The 19968-nt window shown below is 36.0% G+C and overlaps 2 protein-coding genes across 2 annotated transcripts in view; one reads left to right on the forward strand and one right to left on the reverse strand.

Moving 5' to 3' along the window:
- mettl22 (methyltransferase 22, Kin17 lysine) overlaps positions 1 to 12668 on the reverse strand; it is a 28671-nt gene extending 16003 nt beyond the window's left edge. Inside the window, exons 1-5 of the mRNA XM_049467924.1 lie at positions 12149 to 12668; positions 10123 to 10264; positions 5617 to 5853; positions 1277 to 1317; positions 1048 to 1192 (exon numbers count right to left, since the gene is read on the reverse strand). Of these exons, the coding sequence (XP_049323881.1) occupies positions 1048 to 1192; positions 1277 to 1317; positions 5617 to 5853; positions 10123 to 10264; positions 12149 to 12226 (643 nt within the window). The 5' untranslated portion in view covers positions 12227 to 12668. The remainder of the gene's footprint in view (positions 1 to 1047; positions 1193 to 1276; positions 1318 to 5616; positions 5854 to 10122; positions 10265 to 12148) is intronic.
- A 2764-nt stretch (positions 12669 to 15432) lies between these two features.
- The window catches only part of LOC103047471 (transmembrane protein 114), a 28768-nt gene continuing 24232 nt past the window's right edge, over positions 15433 to 19968 (forward strand). Inside the window, exons 1-2 of the mRNA XM_007245546.4 lie at positions 15433 to 15811; positions 15907 to 15984. Coding sequence (XP_007245608.1) covers positions 15634 to 15811; positions 15907 to 15984 — 256 coding nt within the window. The 5' untranslated portion in view covers positions 15433 to 15633. The remainder of the gene's footprint in view (positions 15812 to 15906; positions 15985 to 19968) is intronic.

Genomic DNA, 19968 nt, shown 5'->3' on the forward strand with positions numbered 1-19968 from the left:
ACACTTTTAGCCGAACTCTAACAAACGCAGCCAGAACAAAAATCAAGAATATCACAGTATCAACATACTGAGAAAGATCGGTGGATACCTCCCTAAAATAATATCTCAATATTTTATAGTATTTTTTGTGCATAAAAAAAGGATATTCTTGCAGATTAGTGACAAAAGACTAATTAAACAAATAATAATATTTTCAAGAATACACTACTGCAACAAAATTAATATTACATTTTATTTGGTGACATTATTTGATATGTAATGATCTGGCACACCCCTAATTAAGATTTTTGGGCAGTGTGCCAAGTCCTGCTGGAAAATGAAATCCACATCTCCATAAAAGTTAAAAGGGAAGCATGAAGTGATATAAGATTGTGTGACTTTGGACTTGATAATAAAACACAGTGGATCAACACCAGCAGATGACAGACATGTCTCTCCTCTAAACCATCACTGATTGGTGGAAACTTCACACTAGACCTCGAGCAGTTTGGACTGTGTGTCTCTCCACTCTTCCTCCAGACTCTGCTCCCTTAATTTACAAATGAAATGTAAAATTTACTGATGATCAGTGATGGTTTAGAGGAGAGACTTGTCATCTGCTGGTGTTGATCCACTGTGTTTTATTATCAAGTCTAAAGTCAGTGCAGTTTTTGTTTCCCCACAAAATCTTACAGCACTTCATGCTTCTTCCCTCTACTACTGAAAACGTTTATGGAGATGCAGATTTCATTTTCCAGCAGGACTTGGCACACTGCCCACACTGCCAAAAGTACCAATTGGTCTTAAATAATATTAAAATTTTCTGAGACACTGATTTTGGGTTTTTTATTGGCTGTAAGCCATAATCAATAATCATCAACAATAAAAGAACTAAACACTTAAAATAGATCACTCTGTGTGTTTTATATTTTTATATTTATAATTCTGAACGTGGAAAACTGAAAGAAAAAAATATATAATTTTATGCCGCACTGAACTGTTTCCTAAACAAATCGATTTATTGTGAGGTCAGACATTTTCACCCCTAACAGATAAACAATCATGTACCTGTGCAGTACACCTTTTTGGCGACGCTTGCCATGATGATGCTCGTTAGGCCGGTTCCTGCTCCCAGCTCCAAAACCGTCGCTTCTCTAAAAACGTCCGGGTGCGAGAGGATGAAATCAGACAGCAGGAACGCTCCCCGCCAGATCTGCAGAACACAGACAAAATCACATCAGAAAATGGAGCTGAGCGGGCCGTTAAACCACAGATAAATGGAGGCGTGTGCACTTACTTGCTTTCCGACATCATCCAGCGGCGTAGCCATCGTGTGCTCTGTGTGGAGTATATATATGATAAACAATAGTAAGTATCTGAAATGAACTGAAATACCTTTTATCCAGAAAACAATCTAAGAGCCACAGAGGAACCCAGTCCTAGACTAAACAGAATTTCTTTAATAGAGGGCCTGATTTAGCCCAGAACTAAACCTAGATTTAATCTGTTTCTGGGAAAGATGCCCTGCATGACTTAAAATGACACTTTAAATTTTATCATGAACTAAATTATTCAGCAATGGCTACAGAAATAGATCTGGCCTTTAGCCAACCATTTCTACATGAACTACGACTCAAAACTATGAATTTTAAATATATATAGTGTCGTTTGTGATTATTTTAATGATTTGTAGATGCTATTGATTCTGATATTGTAAAAAATGTAAAAAAACAAAAAGGTCATAATGGCTCATAACTGACAATTGAACTAAGAACTAAGAACCAAATCGTAACTCTCTCTCTCTCTCTCTCTCTCTCTCTCTCTCTCTCTCTCTCTCTCTCTCTGTCTCTCTCTCTCTCTATATATATATATATATATATATATATATATATATATATATATATATATATATATATACATGTATATACAGTACAGGCCAAAAGTTTGGACACACCTTCTCTTTTTCAATGCGTTTTCTTTATTTTCATGACTATTTACATTGTAGATTCTCACTGAAGCATCAAAACTATGAATGAACACATGTGGAGTTTTATGTACTTAACAAAAAAAAAATGAGCTGAACCTCCACAGTCACCGGACCTGAACCCAATCCAGATGGTTTTAGGGTGAGCTGGAGCACAGAGTGAAGAAGGCAAAGGAGCAACAAGTGCTAATAAACACCTCTGGGAACTCCTTTCTTCAAGACTGTTGGAAAACTTTCCATTTCAGGTGGCCACCTCTTGAAGCTCATAGAGAGAATGATGCCAAGAGTGTGCAAAGCAGTAATCAGAGCAAAGGGTGGCTATTTAAAAAAAAAACTAGAATATATATATTTTTTGTTATTTCACCTTTTGTTAAGTATAAAACGCCACACGTGTTCATTCATAGTTTTGATGCCTTCAGTGAGAATCTACAATGTAAATAGTCAATTATGACTATTTACATTGTAGATATATAATCTTTCAAAGTCTATTGAGTGCTGGATGTTAATATAATTTTTTATTTGTTTACAATAATTTATTGGGTGAGAAAATTCTTACTGTTAGGAAATTTCGCCCGACAGCGCTACACTGAGGAACCCTGAGTGTTCCGGTAAGACAGGGCACTATCAGCTTGTTTTAATACTGTAAACACACAGACTACAGTCCAATATACTCACCTCTGAATGGTGAAAAAGCTAGTGCTGCGGTTAGCTGCTAATGCTAATGCTGCTGCACCCAGCCATAATCCTGGAGAAACTTTAATGAAACTCCTTTTAAATGCTGTAGTTCGGTGGAGTGGCTTTACTGCTCCTTAATACCTGACTGTCGATTTTTGGGGAAAATTAAAGGATTTTACAAAAAAAAAAACGATATTAATATAAATTATGTGCCAAAACGGGCACATGTCACCCCGCTGCTCATTGAGCTCCATTGGCTACCAGTTGATGCTTGCATCAAATTCAAAACTCTTACAATCGCCTACAAGGTGATGTCAGAACAGGCTCCTTCCTACCTGCACTCGCTCCTGAAGGCTTACGCTACCTCCCGGCCGCTGCGCTCCTCCAATGAACGTCGCCTCACTTCACCAAACAAACATTCACACAAAGCAATCCAGACTGTTCTCATACAGAGTTCCACAATGGTGGAACAAACTACCTTCTACTACCAGATCAGGAGAATCTCTCACTATCTTTAATAAACTCCTGAAGACAGAGCTCTTCAAAGAGCTCTTACTCTCCTAACACCTCTAACAAACTAACTACTTCTAACCTCATTTCCTTCTTCCCCTCCTTCACTCCTCTATCCTATTATTCCCCTTTGTCCTCCTTTTATCCCTATCCAAAGATGTTTTTCCTTTAAACTTATTTTACATTGTACTTGACTATTGTAAGTCGCTTTGGACAAAAGCGTCTGCCAAATTTAATGTAATGTAATGTAATGTACCACATTTCTTCAACACATTCCTTTATCAGCGACAGGTCAGGACTGCGCATAGTCCAGTACAAATACCCACTTCTCCCATAGTCTAGTTTAAAAAAACATGGTACCCATGGAAAAGATCATATCATATCACATCCAGACTGTCCCAGCTTTTCTGACTTGCAGTTGTAGTTGAAATATTAAATAAATCAACTAAAAATACTTTTCTATATTAAGCTATAGCATATATATATAGCATATAAAATAATCTAGGGGTGGGACAAAATATCCATACACCCACGGGTGGTGCAAACCTAAGGTCACTCTCACACTCACACTCTCACACCTGAGGAACCATGTGAATGTGTGAGAGGGTCTCGATCACAGATGTTAATAATAGTGTGTGAGCAAGATGATCTAAAAATATCACACAGCTAGAAATGTTCTGCAAAGGACGAGATTGAGTCTGAAATTACTAACATGAGACCAGGAATACTCATAACTGGCTATAAAAAGCATCTGCGAGCTTATATTCAAATCTAATGGAGTGTTACTAAGTAGTGAATTACATTACATTTGCGTTAAGTTACAGTTGTGTTAAGTGTCTTTAAAAAAACTTGCATTTGGCAACCTTAACCCTTTCTCATAATTGGATTCACCTGTGTATGTAGGTCAAGGGTCAATGAGCTTACCCAACAAATTTAGTGTTCCAATTATTAGTGCTAAAGGTGTTAAAATCAATAAAACCAATATGATGCCCAAATTTATGCACCTGCCTAGTTTTCTTTAAAGAATTATTGAACACTTCCTGTAAATCCTTCATTTTACTTCTTAAATATCACTGTGTTCATCTGCTATTTGATATATTGCTGATCCGAAAACCTATGATTTATAAAGAAAAATTATGAAAATGATCAGGGGTGCCCCAACTTTTTTATACCACTGTGCAAATTAAATATAAATTAGAGATTACTTAAGAATTATGAGTTTCCTTGATATTACCAAATTAAAAAATATATATTTTTTAAACTATTGTATAGGGGTGTGACGAGATCTCGTGCCATTTTTCTCATTAAGCTTAAACCTGTCTCGCGAGAAAAAAAAACAGTTTAGCGTGGACTTTTTAAGAGAGATCTGGCAACCCCGCAGCAATCGGGTGAGCAGTCAGAGCACCCCACAGCAGAAGAGGAAAATTCGGGCTCTCATATAGGATGCTCCCGCTACGTTTAAATTGTACGTCTGGCTGCATTTTGGCTCCAATGGAAACATTAAACGATAACAGAGTGACCAACAAGACACAAACCATATATAAATACTGTAAGAAGATTGTGCCGTACACCGCGGCTAATACTATACAATGAGACTTTTTTCAGTTATAGAAAATAAAGGGTTCAGACGACTCCTCCACACTTTGGAACCGAATACACCATAACAACACAAGCGCATTTTGCACGCAAGGTGGTCCTGAATCCTTACAAAGAGACCAAGGCTGTGATTAAACAGAGTCTAAAAGAGGCAGAAAGCATCGCCATAACAACCGATGTTTGGACGTCTAGAGCTACGGTGAGCTATATTACAATTACAGCACACATAATTGCTAGTGACTTGGAAATGGTTATTAATGGTTATTAAAAGTTATTTATAATTCTTATTGTTTCTATTTTGTCTATTTTTATACACTCAATTTGTGAGAGAAACTTTTTAATTTTTTTATTCGTATTTTTTTTTTTTTTTTTACATTTTTAAAAATCTCGTCTCGTCTCATTCTCATGAACCCAGTATCGTGTCTCGTCTCGTCTCGTGAGATGAGTGTCTCGTCACACCCCTACTACGGAATATAATCAAGAGGAAGATGGATGATCACAAGCCATCAAACCAAGCTGAACTACTTTCATTTTTGCACCAGGAGTAAAGCAGCATAAAGTTATCCAAAAGCAGTGTGTAAGACTGGTGGAGGAGGGGAACATGATGCCAAGATGCATGAAAACAACTGTGATTAAAAACCAGGGTTATTTCACCAAATATTGATTTCTAATCTGTTAAAACTTTTGTTGTTATTACCATTTCTCATTTTTTCTGCAAATAAATGCTCTAAATGGCATATACATAAAATCATAAATATACACATATATATCCAATAAACTGTATACAGCACTTACTTACTAAAGTTAAAGTAAAATCATCTTATTAAACCCTCTGAAGGCTAATGGGACGACAAATAGCAAAGAAATCTGACCAATCTTGATGTCCTTTGCACACTCTTCCTCATCTCCCTCATCTTCCTCTTCATCACTGGTGGTCCCTCCACCCTGGCTAAGAATGACGGGGTGAACCTTCTCGCGATCACACGCCAAGTTTTTGGGCTGCCTTACCACATCTAGGTCTCCATCGTCATCCAGGAAACTGCTTTTCTCAGATTCCTGAACTTCCTCCTGCTCCTTTTCGCGCAGAATCCTAAATTTCGACACAAAGACTGGAAAGAAAAAGAAAGAAAAGATAAAGATTAGTGAAAGTAGCACTGATCAATACGCCTGATTTCAGATCTGCTTGCTATCCCTTTTACTGTTGTAACACTTTTCCCACTAGTGGGTTCTCTTATCTCATTCCTGGAAGAGAAATCCATTGCTTTATAATATATTTTCTATATAAATGGAAGGTGTGAGTTGGTTGAGTGTGAGTTTTATTAGGTTTCTGGCGCAGACACTCGTTCAGCAGCAGCAGCATCGCAGCGGCAGAACCAGTGTCAGGAGAGTCACGAGTTAATTACAGAGAAGTGAGGCGCCCCATGACAGATAGTGTCTGTTCTAAAGAAGCCGGGACTTACAGAGACTTATAATGTTATTAAAGCCTGAAATGTCTGCTGCAGAAAGCATTCCCAATATTCCCATCTGAATCAGGGCCGTGTACTGGCAAGAACTTGGTGACATTATATGTATCACCCTGATACAATGGTTATAATTCAATATATTGCGATATATATGTTGCGATACTGTCAGCAAGACGATACATTTCGATTATTTACAGTAAAAAAAGTGATAAAACTCTCATAGTATGTATAAAAAACACACCATAATACTTATAAAATGTGAACAAAAGATTAAAAATTACGTTTTATCTATTCATAACAGTCCGATTTATTGGGTGAGCACAAATTTTCATTTAAGCACAAATTCGATAGATTTGGGCACAAATATCCAAAATTTCCAAGAATTGTAATTCTTTCTTTTTTTTTTTTTTCTTTACAATTTTATTTCTAATTCTTTCGTGATGCCCCAACACCAGGAGGGTGAAGACTAGCACATGCCTCCTCCAATACATATGAAGTCAGACTCCACCAGTTCTGATACAGCAGATCACAGGCGCCTTGTGCTGATCGACATCACCCTTTGGAGTGATGAGCAAGGCCAATTGTGCTCTCTCTCAGGGCTCCAGTCCCTGATGGCAAGCTACATGGACAGGATTCAAACCAGTGATCTTCTGATCATAGTGGCAGCACTTGTATGGCAATGATCCCATGGTATGGCAATGATCCCATGGTATGGCAATGATCCCATGGTATGGCAATGATCCCAACAAGACAAACGCACATCAAAGCAAGATGTAAATGAACTCAGCAAAGCTGACCTTAAGCTTTTTGGACCGCTTCCTTAATGTCTTGGCCACAACCCCTTTCTAGTTCAAGTTTCTATTAAAGATGCCTGTACTCTTATGACATTCATGGCCAATAATGAGCTCATGTCTCCCACCCACCCACAACCTTAACAGGACTAATACTGTACTCATCCGACTCTTCCTGAGGTGCTTCATGCAATCAAATTCCTCTGGAGATGAAGACGAGGAGCGACAGCAACCTGGAATCATGTTGCTATATACGGCTTAACATAATTACATACCAACAGCTCCATCACAGAGTTCACGCCATCAAGGGGGTTGAGCAAATATGCTCTCTAACAGCATTAATGATACCGCAGTGAAGAAATGCAGATAGCTTTAGAGCTGCGGATCTTCAAACAAACTGATTTAACTGTGATTGAATCCAGCTTGCAGAGGAAACGTGCACAGCAATATCTGATTTCTTATGTTAATAGCTGTTGTCACTCAATTATGAAGCTGTCTAACTGTGATAGAAGTGGAATATGAGATGTGGTGTACACATCAACCTTGGGGAACTTAATTCTTTCCTAAGCTTTAAAAAACAAAAATCAGCTAAAATTAAGTGAGTTGAACCCAATTTAAGTGTGATTTAAAGTATAAGAAGCTCTACAAAAAGCACTCTGGGAAAACATTAACCTATAGCTGTGACTAGTACATCATTAAAAATTCCGGTAACACTTCCTATGAAGCCTGTATTCATAATGCATTATGAGTGTATTTATAATGCGTTATATGACATACATAATGCCTTATAATGACTGTAATAAGCTTGTATAATAACTCATAAGCGCTTACAATGACATAAATTATGTTTTTGAATCGTTTGTTTTTGAATGAGTTGTATGTCTTGTTTGTGAATCCATTCTGTGAATCTATGTGCGTTTCTCACTTCACTTAAAGCCAGTGAAGAGCACTTATAATGCTTTGTAAGTTTTTTTTAATTCAAGCGAATATTCTTTAAGTATAATAGCATTACCAAAACACACTTCACTTAAAGCCAGTAAAGAGCACTTATAATGCTCTATGAGGCATTACATTAAGGCATAGTAAAATTTACATGTAAAAGGCATATAAAAAACTCACTTCACTTAAAGCCTGTAATGACTGTATATAATGCTTTATAATGTGTTATGTACTTTAATTTAAAAATTAAAGATGCACATTATAATGTATTATAACTTGTGATACTAGAATATACCATATATGTGTTATAGTGCATTACAACATTAGTATGTTCAACGTTCTTATGAACAGACATTATAAGGCATTATAAACCCTGGCTTTATAAATCCTTATACTTGTAGCTTATAATGTGTTATGAATGTCATTGTAAGCGCTTATGAGTTATTATACAAGCTTATTACAGTCATTATAAGGCATTATGTATGTCATATAACGCATTATAAATACACTCATAATGCATTATGAATACAGGCTTCATAGGAAGTGTTACCGCTCTGGTAAGACATAAAGCTGAACAGGCGCAATATGTCTAGCGGTCTAGCCTTCATTAGCGCAGCAGCAGCTGAACTCAAATGTGACATAAAGGAAAACAAAGCAGACTGGAATTAAGCAACAAGCATGACTGGGGTTATTAGACACAGTAGTAGCATTAATAATGTAACGTTCGCATTAAGCAGATGACACAAGTCTTTTTTACACACAGATTGAGCAGATACTTATCTTTATTCCCTCTTGTCCTTTATACATCTTTTCTCTCTTTATTCTCTATTTATTTCCACATACAGTACAAAAACGTACTACTTCGTAGCTGTTCTGCTTTCTTTGTTGATGTTCATTAATATTTGTCTTTTTTGCTATATTTTCCATCTTTTTCCCCCTAATTTCTGAGGGTTTCTTTATATTCACTCCTCCTTTTTTGCCTGGTATTTTGCTTATATTATTATCTTTCTATTATATGCATAATGACCACAGAAACTATAACTCTGTATAAACACTAATAAAGCTTTATTACTCCTCCAAAGAGAAGGGGTGGCGGGAAAAAAAAGAAGCTCTCTTGAAGCATAAAAACAACAACAGGAAGCATAGAAAATTTTCCCTTAACAAAACATTGTGTTTCAACAACATGTAGGGCTGTAACGATTAGTCGATATAATCGACAATGTCGATTTTTAAAATTTGTCAACTACAAATTTCAATGTCAACTAATCAGTAATTTGTAACAGTACCGCATTACACAGAGTGCTGGTGACAGAAGCGCAATGGGAGATGGGTAAACAGCTCACTCACACAGTTTACCCTCAACTTAGTTTGTGTTTCCAAAAATGCCCAAAACACAAGAGATTACATTTTTAATTACTAAATATCAGTACTTTTCATGTTTAAACCACATTCAGACATCTAAATGCCATTTAAATTTCATGTTCTGCTGTTTCTATCGTTTTTAGAGATTGCAGAAATAATCGCTGACTAATTGATTAATCAAAAAAATAATCGTCAGATTAGTCGACTACCAAAATACCAAAATAATCATAAGTTGCATTAGTTCCATTACAATAGAGAGAAAAGCATCTCTATTTCTTTCAGCCTAAAGCTCAGCACACTGCTAACTGCACTGTGTAACTCTGTTGAAGCAGACAAGAAAATGCATACGACAACTGTGTAATGACATATATGACATTCATATGACAGTCATATTTGTGGTTCTGAATATTGCAGCTTGTCCAGAAATGCATGTGCAGGGCATGTCCTTTACGATTATTTAGATATAAAAAATTAAGAAAGAAAAAAAAAGTATTTGTGCTCCCAAGATGCAAAGGTGCTGTCAAAGGAAGATTCTTGGTGATGCCACAGCCATCCATAGGCAACAGCCATAGAGGGAAAAAACTATGTTTGTCTATGTCTATGTTTTTGGTTATTATGCATAATTGTCCGTATAAATATTCAGTACCTCTAATTAAAATGTTCAGAGATTTTAGTATTTAACGTCCACCGCATCATGTGCATACCAGGAATTCCTTATAGAAGGCATTACCACCCACAGTGGACAGTAAAATAATAATAAAATACAAAAACTGATACATGAATGGCCAGACCAGACTATCATGTGAACCCACCCACCCCTTACCTGGCTGTCCTACGCTATTGAGTCGAACCATGAGGTGACGAACATTTGGCAGCAAAATGTGCACATCTGAGAGCACTGTGTCACTCTGGAAGGTGACCTGGTCCATGGCCACCCCTGTATGTCCTTTCTCCGCCCACTGTTCCTGAAAACAAGCAAATACAAAAGGTATATCACTGATTTAGACGGATAGACAATGGCACTTAGATCTCTGAAATAAAAATAAAGACAGAATTAACCTTTATTAAAATCAATATGGACCTATCCTATAGTCAATTCATCATGAAAAGACTACCGTACACAAGCTAAAGGGCAGCTGGCATTCTAACATAACAGTGGACACAGATGTTTTTGTGCATGACCTAGAGAACAAATACTTTTAAAAAATAGGGCTTTTTCATGGTTAACAGGAAATTAAGGGTTTACAGGAAATTAAACTAGCACACTCTACTGCTAATAGTGGTTTTGAAGAGGCATGTCATCTGCTGGTGTTGATCCACTGTGTTTTATTATCAAGTCTAAAGTCAGTGCAGTTTTGTTTTCCCACAAAATCTTACAGCACTTCATGCTGAACCTCTGCTACTGACAACTTTTATAGAGATGCGGATTTCATTTTCCAGCAGGACTCTGCACACTGCTCACACTGTTAAAAGTACCAATTGGTCTTATATATTATGCTTACTTTCTGAAATACTGACTTTTGGGTTTTTATTAAGTATGGAAGTCATAATCATCAATGATAAAATTAATAAATGCTTAAAGTAGATCACTCTGTGTGTAATACATCTATATAATATACAGTATACATTTCACATTTTGAATAAATTACTGAAATATAGTAACTTTTCAATGATTTACTTTTTTGAGATGCACCTGAATACACATCTTGCTTTCTTTTCCTGCATAGCCATAAGCTGATAGCATGTTCCAAACTAATAAAATGAAAAAAATACACATTATATTTTGGGTTGCACAACAATATCTGTATCTAATTATAACTGTATCCGCCGATAATTGCATTTTCTAGACTCATTGGCATCTGACCAATGCCTAGATTTGTTCGATATTTCAAACTGATATTTGCTGCCATTTATACTGTATGCCAAAAGGACCAAACGATACTGGCTATGCTATTACAACTGTCCAACACTAGGCATGCTTCTAAAATCCATTGATTTAAGATATTTAAAAACAAATATTTTTATTTCTTTCAATAGAAAAAAAAATGTAAAAAAAAAAACAAAAAACAAAACAACTTTTCATTATATTGTTTATATAAAGTTAGTTAAAAGCTACAATACAAGGCAGGTAGATATTGCATTTATTTATAAAGTTATAATGGGGTGTCTAGGCTCTTTGTAAGTAATAAATATGTATATCTGCATTAGCAAATATATACACACGTGTAATATCCTATATCGGCATCGGCAGTGGGAAAACACTGTATCTAAAAGGGTAGCTGTGCAGATAATGATGATGTAGTAAATTTAGGTAATAAATGTGTAACATCTATACAGAAAAGTGTACTAATAGAGATGTAACTGGCAACAGCACTTTAGTTACCCTTTTTTCAGCTGTATGTGAGGTCAGCAAGGTTCTAATGAAAGCAATTAGCCACTATATGCTACCCAATCACTGGCTCAGATTTGTCCTACTGGCAATAATATAAAATAATATAATATAAAAAAGTTTATTCATATGAATAAATGGCTCCATTAATATAATTAATATTTCCCTAGGTCTAACAATATGTGATTAATTAGGTTAGAAAAATCTCAATTCAATAAATTATGTTTTCCATATGTAAGGAATTGTTGCCTCAACATTACTATTCATTCTATGATTAAATAAATTGTTCTCTCAATTTGCTAAAAACATTTCCTCAATTGTATAATTCATTTCCAGAGCTGCATCCTTTACTTTCTTTATTTATTATCTTTTAACTATAATGTTTTTTACTTTGGGGGCTCTGAAAGTGTGTGTATGTAACATACTGAAAAACACAACGATTTTATTTTTTAATACTGACCATTTCCTGGCTTTCAGAAGATTTGTGTTTGTTTTGTTTGTTTGTTTTTTCTGTTTCATGTACAGGACAAATTTTCATATCAGTATCGGTATATTATACACGGTATTATTTGGTACCGAATCTAAAATAACAGCGGTAGTATCGGCCACCTGTATCAGAGACACACTGACCTAACCTACACCTACCTGAAAGGTTATTAACGCTACTCGAGCTGCTTTCTGTTACCCAGCTTTAGTTAACTACTTTTATTTATTCTTTACTGGAATAACAGCACATTTCTGTGGATACTCTGAACTCTTTTTCGGTAGCTCAGTAATTATTTTCGCTGTATAATCAGTCATTAATCAGCTTTAGGGTTAAAGTCAGTGAGGTTAGCTGGCTAAAGCTAGAGGAGACACACCCCCTTATCCCGATGAAATCTCCGCTCTGCAGCTCAACTCCAGCTTATTCAGCCCTCTCTCCACCCGCTGGAGAGGAGGACAATAAAGCACAACTCCTTTCTTAACTCAAGCTTCTCTTTCTGTACCTTAAAATCAGCTCGAAACTTCACCGATAGGCTTTTAGAAACAGAGCTAGCGTAGCCAGATTCAGCGCGCCCGGAAAAAAAGATTACCGTGTGAGTCATGACGCTCTGCACAATAGTTCCGCCTGTCCTGGTTCCTCCTGCACCTGCTGTGGAGCCCTCAACGCAATATACTGTATATGTCTATGGGCCATTCCACCGAATGGTACCATTTCTGTCCCCAGGAAAGATTATTAGTCGTAATGTATTGTACCATGACTTAATTGAAAAGTAAGATATGTAATTAAAAACATTAATAAATAATAAAATAATAATAATAAAAAAATAGCATCTGTTACGTGTCCCCACTCTCTAAAGAGATGTATTTGTTTGCATTGTTGTGAGATTTCAAATGCCATATATGCTTAAAAATATATTTTTCATAATAAATTAATCATATTTGTGTTAAAATACACATTTTTGTTGTGTCCCTGGGTTTCACACCGTCCTGATACCATAACACATTACCCCATCTGAAACATCTGGCACATTCTACAAGTCACATTTACAACAGGAAGTGACATCAGTTGGTTCTTCTTAAGATTATGGAGAAAATAAATAAATAAATTAAGTTCCCTCATTTGCTTTTCTGTGTATTTGATCTTATTTTAACTATGACTGAGGAGCTCAACACTCAACATCTCAACACTCTGTCCAGTTAACTAGTTTAATTTTTATTTATTTTTAAAATACTAATTTTGGTAAAATAACTAAAATGTGCATAGTCTCCTCATGCTATTAACTATCTTTTGCTATGCTATGTTTTTGCTAATTATATGCTAAATCCCATTCCTATTACTTTAATTCCTGTTACTCAAAACATAAAAAGTAATATTAATAAGTGCCAGAAATAGCAATGAGTTCCAGTAACAGAAAGTAATAGGAGTGCCATTAATATGATTTTTTTTCAATGATATTCAGATTTTTTGAGATGCACTAGTATATACATGTGTAGCATCTAATATCTGCAATATTGTCATTAGTATTTTTTTTAATACTGAGCATTTTCTTTTTATCTTTTTTTCTTGGCTGGATTTTCTCAGTCAGCTTTATGAGGTGGAGTCACCTGGATTGGTTTTCAGGTAACAGCTGTACTGAATTTCTTGCCTTTTAATTAGTTTGAGAGCATCAGTTGTAAAGTTGTGAAGAGGTACAGTTGGTATACAGTGAATAGCTCTATTTTGAGTTCTAATCCAGATTATGAGAAGAACTCTCAACTAATTAAAGAAAACGAAATACGAAAGAAATGAAGGTCAGTCAATCCGAAACATTTCAAGAACTTCTTCAAGCATCTTCATTTTTCAGTCGCAAAGACCATTAAAAATGTTATGATGAAACTGGCTCTCATCAGGACTGCCCCAGGAAAGGAAGAGCAAAGACACACCGACATGCCTTAAATCCAGCTGCGCAAAGCACAACTGACTGGTGGTGCTATAGATGTGGTGAAGAGAGGTGTGTAAGACTGATTGGGAGAGACTAAGGAGAGAACAGAGTGAGCAGGAATGAGGGATATTAAGAGTGAAAGTGTGTGAGAGAGAGGGAGTGTGAGAAGGGGAGCGATACATAAAGATGAAGAAAGAGAGAAGCAGAGCAATGAAAAAGAGAGATAGTGTGTGTAAGAGAGAGAGAGCGAGAGAGTGGGAAGAGCAGAAGAGATAAGCTTAGACAAAGTGGGGGTGACTGATGATAGAAACATAGAGACAGAGGGAGGGGGGAGATTTAAAGGTGGAGAAAGACAGTAAGGTAAACAGAGAATGAGTGATATTGAGAAAGAGTGAGAAAGAGAGAGCAAGAAGAGGACGGATATGTAGAGAGAGAAAGAAAAAAACAAGGAGATGGAATAATGGTAGAGAAAGAAAAGAGAGAGAGAGAATGTTGAGAAAGTGGAATAGAAGAAGAAGAAAGAGAAGTGTCAGATAGACTGAGTAAAAAACAGAGAGAGAGAGAGAGAGAGAGAGAAAAAAGAGGGGAAGTGAAAAGAAGGTGGAAAGCATATAGAGAAACAAACAGGCAGAGAGAAATAGAGAGAAGAATGAGAGATATAGTGAAGATGAGGAGAGAAACAGAGAGATGGAGAATAGGACAAAGGGAAAGAGGAAAGAAAAGGGAAAAGAGAGAGAAATAGTGAGGGACTTGAGATATATTGAAAGACTGAGATATAGAGAAAAAGGTAAGATGGGGCAGAGAGAGAGAGAGATAGACAGAGAGAGAAATAAAGACATAGAGAGGTATGGTTAGATAGAGAGCAAGTACGGAATGGGAGAAATAAAGAGCGAGGGATATTGACAGAGAGAAAGAGAAAGAGAGGGAGAACATAAAAAGCAGAGGGATGAATAGAGAAATACAGAGTGGGGAGAAAGAGAGAGAGAGAAAGAGAGGCAAGGATAAAGAATGCAGGTGAGAAACAGAGAGCGAGGGATATTGAGAGAGAGAGAGAGAGAGAGGGAGATAGAACAAGAACTGCAGGGACAATAGAGAAAGACAGAGTGTGGAAGAAAGATATAGTGAGGGATATTGAGAAATAGAGAAAAAGGTAGCGAAAGATAGGGCCAAAGAAAAAGAGAGATAGACAGAGAGAGAAGGGAGGTATGGTTAGATAGAGAGCAAGTGAGTAATGGGAGAAACAGAGAGCGAGGGATATTGATAGAGAGAAAGAGAAAGAGAGGGAGAACATAAAAAGCGGAGGGATGAATAGAGAAATACAGAGTGGGGGAGAAAGATAGAGAGAGAGGATCATTTATAGTGGTCTGTTAATAGAGCACACTGCCGCCTCCTGTTCACAACCCCACACTGCAGTAAAGACCCTCACACACACACCAGCCACACACACACACACCCTCACACACTCACACAGGCGCTCCAGCTGCTCTCACTGCTGTTCTGTACTCAGCCTGGAGCCCACAGGAGACCCTCAGCTCTGAGGATGAAGCTCACTCTGGGGGGGCTGGCTGTGTCTGTGGCCTCTTTCGGGGTCCTGAGCTTCGTGTGTCTGATTCTGGCCATTGGGACGGATTTCTGGTACATTATTGACACCTCTAAAAGAGACACCAACTCCTCTGTTCCTCTCAGCTCACACTCTGGACTGTGGAGGACCTGCAACCGTAAGTCTCTTCACTGTCTGTGTGATAGAAATGATTTATTATATAATATATATTTATAAGTTTGTGTTTAAGTTCTTTTATAATTTTTTATGCAGTTCAGAACCAGTGCTGGCCGTTTATGAATCCATTCAGGAATGGAAGAAACTTCACAGACTCTCAGAGGCAGATACTGAGTAAGAGCTGCTTTATTTCTTTTCTTTAAATTTGTAATAGATAATGCATTTTATTGCTGCTTTTCTATTGGTCCATTCATTATAAAATCTGGACATAATATCAAGAACAACTGACAATAAACAGCATTTTGTGAAAAAGTAAAAATCAACAAAAAGAGACTATTTTTGTATGACAGCGATAATAATAATTATTTCTTACATTGTAAATGAATACTGAAGTCATTCAGACTATGATGAAACACATAAGGAATCATGTAGTAACTTAAAAATGTTAAACAAACCAAAACACTCTGTGAAGAAGCATTTAGGTGCTCTTATCTGGTGAGCTGGTAACTTGCGGCTTCTGAGGCTGGTAACTCAACAGATGTAACTGTTTCTCTGATTAGAACCAGTTTCATTATATAATTTTTGATGGTCTTGTAAGTTTTTGAACTTTTTCAGACTGACTGACCTTCGTTTCCTAATGTACATATTTTTCTTTAGTTACTTGTGTAATTCTTGCCATAATACTGATTACAACATTACTCAAATATTCACTATTCACTGTATACCTGTAACTCTACCTCTTCACTACTTTACAACTGATGCTCTCAAACATTTTATTAAGAGGCAAGAAATTCAACAAGTAATTAACTCTTTATGAGTTCAGCAGCACAGCTGTTAACTGAAACACTGGAATTCCAGGTGACTCTACCTCATAAAGCTGACGAAGAAAATCCAGCCAAGATGTGCAAAACTGTCTAATCTAAGCAAGAGGTGCTAGTTTAAAGAATCTAAAATATAAAACATATTCTGGTTTGTTTAACACCTTTTTATGTTTATTAAATATTTCCAATGAGCTTAGTATTAATCTACAGTGCAGAAGATTTAAAAATAATGAAAAAAAAAAACTAGTGAATTCAAGGTGTGTCCAAACGTTTGACTGTTACTGTATGTTAATCCTAGTTCAGAGGTTTTAATTACTTTCTTTCTGTAATATATTAGCGATTTAAATGGCTGAGTAAACAAATTGGTCTGATTTGTTCAACTTTATGCATAAATAACCCTCCTGTTATGTTCATTTGTCAGGAACAGCAAAGGTCTTCTAGGGTCAGTTTGACCCGGTGCACTTTTAATTATTCAAAAGATTAAAAAAAAACCTTACAAGCAGTGTTAATATTTCATTACTAACTCCATTACTAATTATTCTATCAATATTTAGTGCAATGATGTTCCTTACCTCTAACAGGTAATGGGATAATCGATAAGTATAATTCACAAATCCCCCCCCCCCCCCAAAAAAAAAAGAAATATATATATATATATATATATATATATCACTACTTTATTCCTTTTGAAACACCAACATATAAAACACAATAGTTTTACATAACATAACATAATTTAAACATAACATTACAATTTTGTTTCAGTTTAGTTTTTGCAATTTTGCCAATATGTGAGATGAACAATTTTCATATTATATGTTGATTACTCTAATTAAAGCAAGCAGGAGAAGGTTTTTTTTTTTTTACAAAAAAAAATACTTGTAACTATTTTTCCTACATCTTCAAACTTTAAAACAGGTCATAGAATAAAGGTTATATAATTAAAACAACAATGTTCAGAGAAACTGATTCAGAAACTTGGTCTCTTAAATTTTGTATTTTGAACATATGAAAAGGGAGGCCCATAACCATATAGAATTTTTGGATTGAACCATATCTCATGTATCTAATCTTCTCCAGTTTCACTACATTACACATTTCTTGGATTTACATGGTTTAGGTAGAATTCTGTAGTATTAATTTTCTATTTTCTTATATGGGGTGGTAAATGAAATGACACAAAGTCAGACTCCACCATTGGACAGAGAACGTTTTGGAAACTCCTGATTTTGTCACTTATTTTACTTTGACTCTTCTGTTCCTTCCGCAAGTGGATCTCCTCAGAAAGCCAGAAAGCTTTCATGAATAATGAAATAATTGCACTTAACAGTAGTTTGAGCTGGTAATGAGATCATTGAAGGGAAGCCTGTTGGAGCACCATGCCACATTAAAGCACAGAACACACTCAGAGCATCATCATCAGCTGCGGTTTATCTAGAGTACCTTCGTCTTCAGAAGTAAAATTGACTCCAGCACTAGAATAATAACGATCCGCTCTGCCACGCCTGGATACATTTCCCTCAGTCAACGTCTCCATGCATGTCCAGATGTGAGCGCTTAGAAAATAATGATGATTGAAAAGTGTACTCAAGAAATCCCACAGAAAATCAGGCTTGGGTCTGATACTTCATTAGATTGATGAGCCTGAGAGATACAGTGTGGACACAGTCAGTGATCTGCACTTCTGATTCTGTTCAAGTGTTTGTGGACAGCCTATTATAATGAATGCATTCAGCTTCTGACTGTAAAAAGCATGGGTTCAGTGATTCAATTCCCTTCCCTTTAGACTTAAGCCTATTCATGTGGTAAACCTGCATCCTTCCCCCAGACCAAGTGTCAGTCTCAGACTGCCTTCATTGAGTTTGTTTGCAGCGCAGACTTCAGGACCAGAAACAAAGTGGATCTGTCTACTGGATACCCAGTTTGTGATAAAGTGTAATGTTTCAACAATAAAAGTGCTTTTTATATATTTTAACAATTTACGTTTACATTAAATTACAAAAAAGTACAATGCTTGATGACATAATCTACAAGAGAGTCAGAATGTTGTCCCATAATGATTAAAGGAAGAAAAAATGCGGTCCCACTTTATAATAAGTGTCCCTAAGTACTATGTAGTTACACAGTAACAATCCATGTAACTACAGTGTAACTACTGATGAAGTACACATTGTTACAGATTAACTACCGAGGAACAGTTTATGTAATTACACGTGTATTAATGTTAATTTTGACTTGTCTAAGTACACATGTGTACCAGGGTGAGTGTACTTACACATGTAATAGAGCAAGTGTACTTACACATGTGTAAAAATGTGTGTGTCCTCAATCAGCCCTAATTACATACTAGACAATAGCTGTTGGATAAGTTTATACTCAACTTATCACACACACTATTACATACATGTAAGTACACAGACTAGTCCAGAAATGTTGTCCCAGTTCATGTTTCTGTTTCAGTCTAGCTTAGCTCTGTGGATTCAAATGCTTGTCTCATTCTGTGAGAACAGCACTTTATCTAAGGAGCTCCTGCTGCTGTTCCTTGCAATATGTTTTATTCGGGATAAATAGAAAAGCAACAGCAAACAGCAGGCCTTCACTTGGAAAAGAGAAGAATGGAATTGCGAAATCAATCCACAGCTCGGAAAAAAGTTTTTCACGTCCCCCAGATGAGCCCAGAATCAGTACATTCAACACCATGGAACTCAAGAGCAGTAACTTTAGCCCTTTTAAATATATTAATACTGTTGCTCAATGGATAATTTTACTGCAAACTTTATTTGATTTATTATTTAACTGGAGAAATAAGGGAGTTGTGGCTGATTTTAATACTACAATGCCTCTAATGGCTTCAAGAATAACATATTGTGAATTAATATTACAACTTTGTCTTACTTGTGAAATAGAGCTTTTGAAATAGATATATTTTGAATACTTAAATGTTGAGTATTTTAGGTCCATTTATAGTGTTTTATGGAACTATTAAAAAAAAAAAGCCATGCTAAAGTTGTATTAAAGCATATTTCTCCTTTTAAGGTCTATTGTTTACATTCTTCAGCTGTTTTTTTCTGCTATTGAAGTGTTCATATTATTCATATGTTGTGTAATTTTGTGGGACAAATAAACCCAATAGCAATCAAAGCCTTAATTTAAAGTATTAGTGTTTAATATTATATGTAGTCCTAACAGTACAGTAAGTCACACATTTGTATAAAAGCAATAGGATAAACTCTGTGCTTTTTAATACACTTGATTTTATAAGAAATAAACCAAAGGTCTCAATGCACATGTCTCAACACTTTAGTCCATATAGTATCCAGTATCCTTATATGAAGAT

Source organism: Astyanax mexicanus, chromosome 19 (genome assembly GCF_023375975.1).
Source record: "Astyanax mexicanus isolate ESR-SI-001 chromosome 19, AstMex3_surface, whole genome shotgun sequence".
NCBI lineage: Eukaryota > Metazoa > Chordata > Actinopteri > Characiformes > Acestrorhamphidae > Astyanax > Astyanax mexicanus.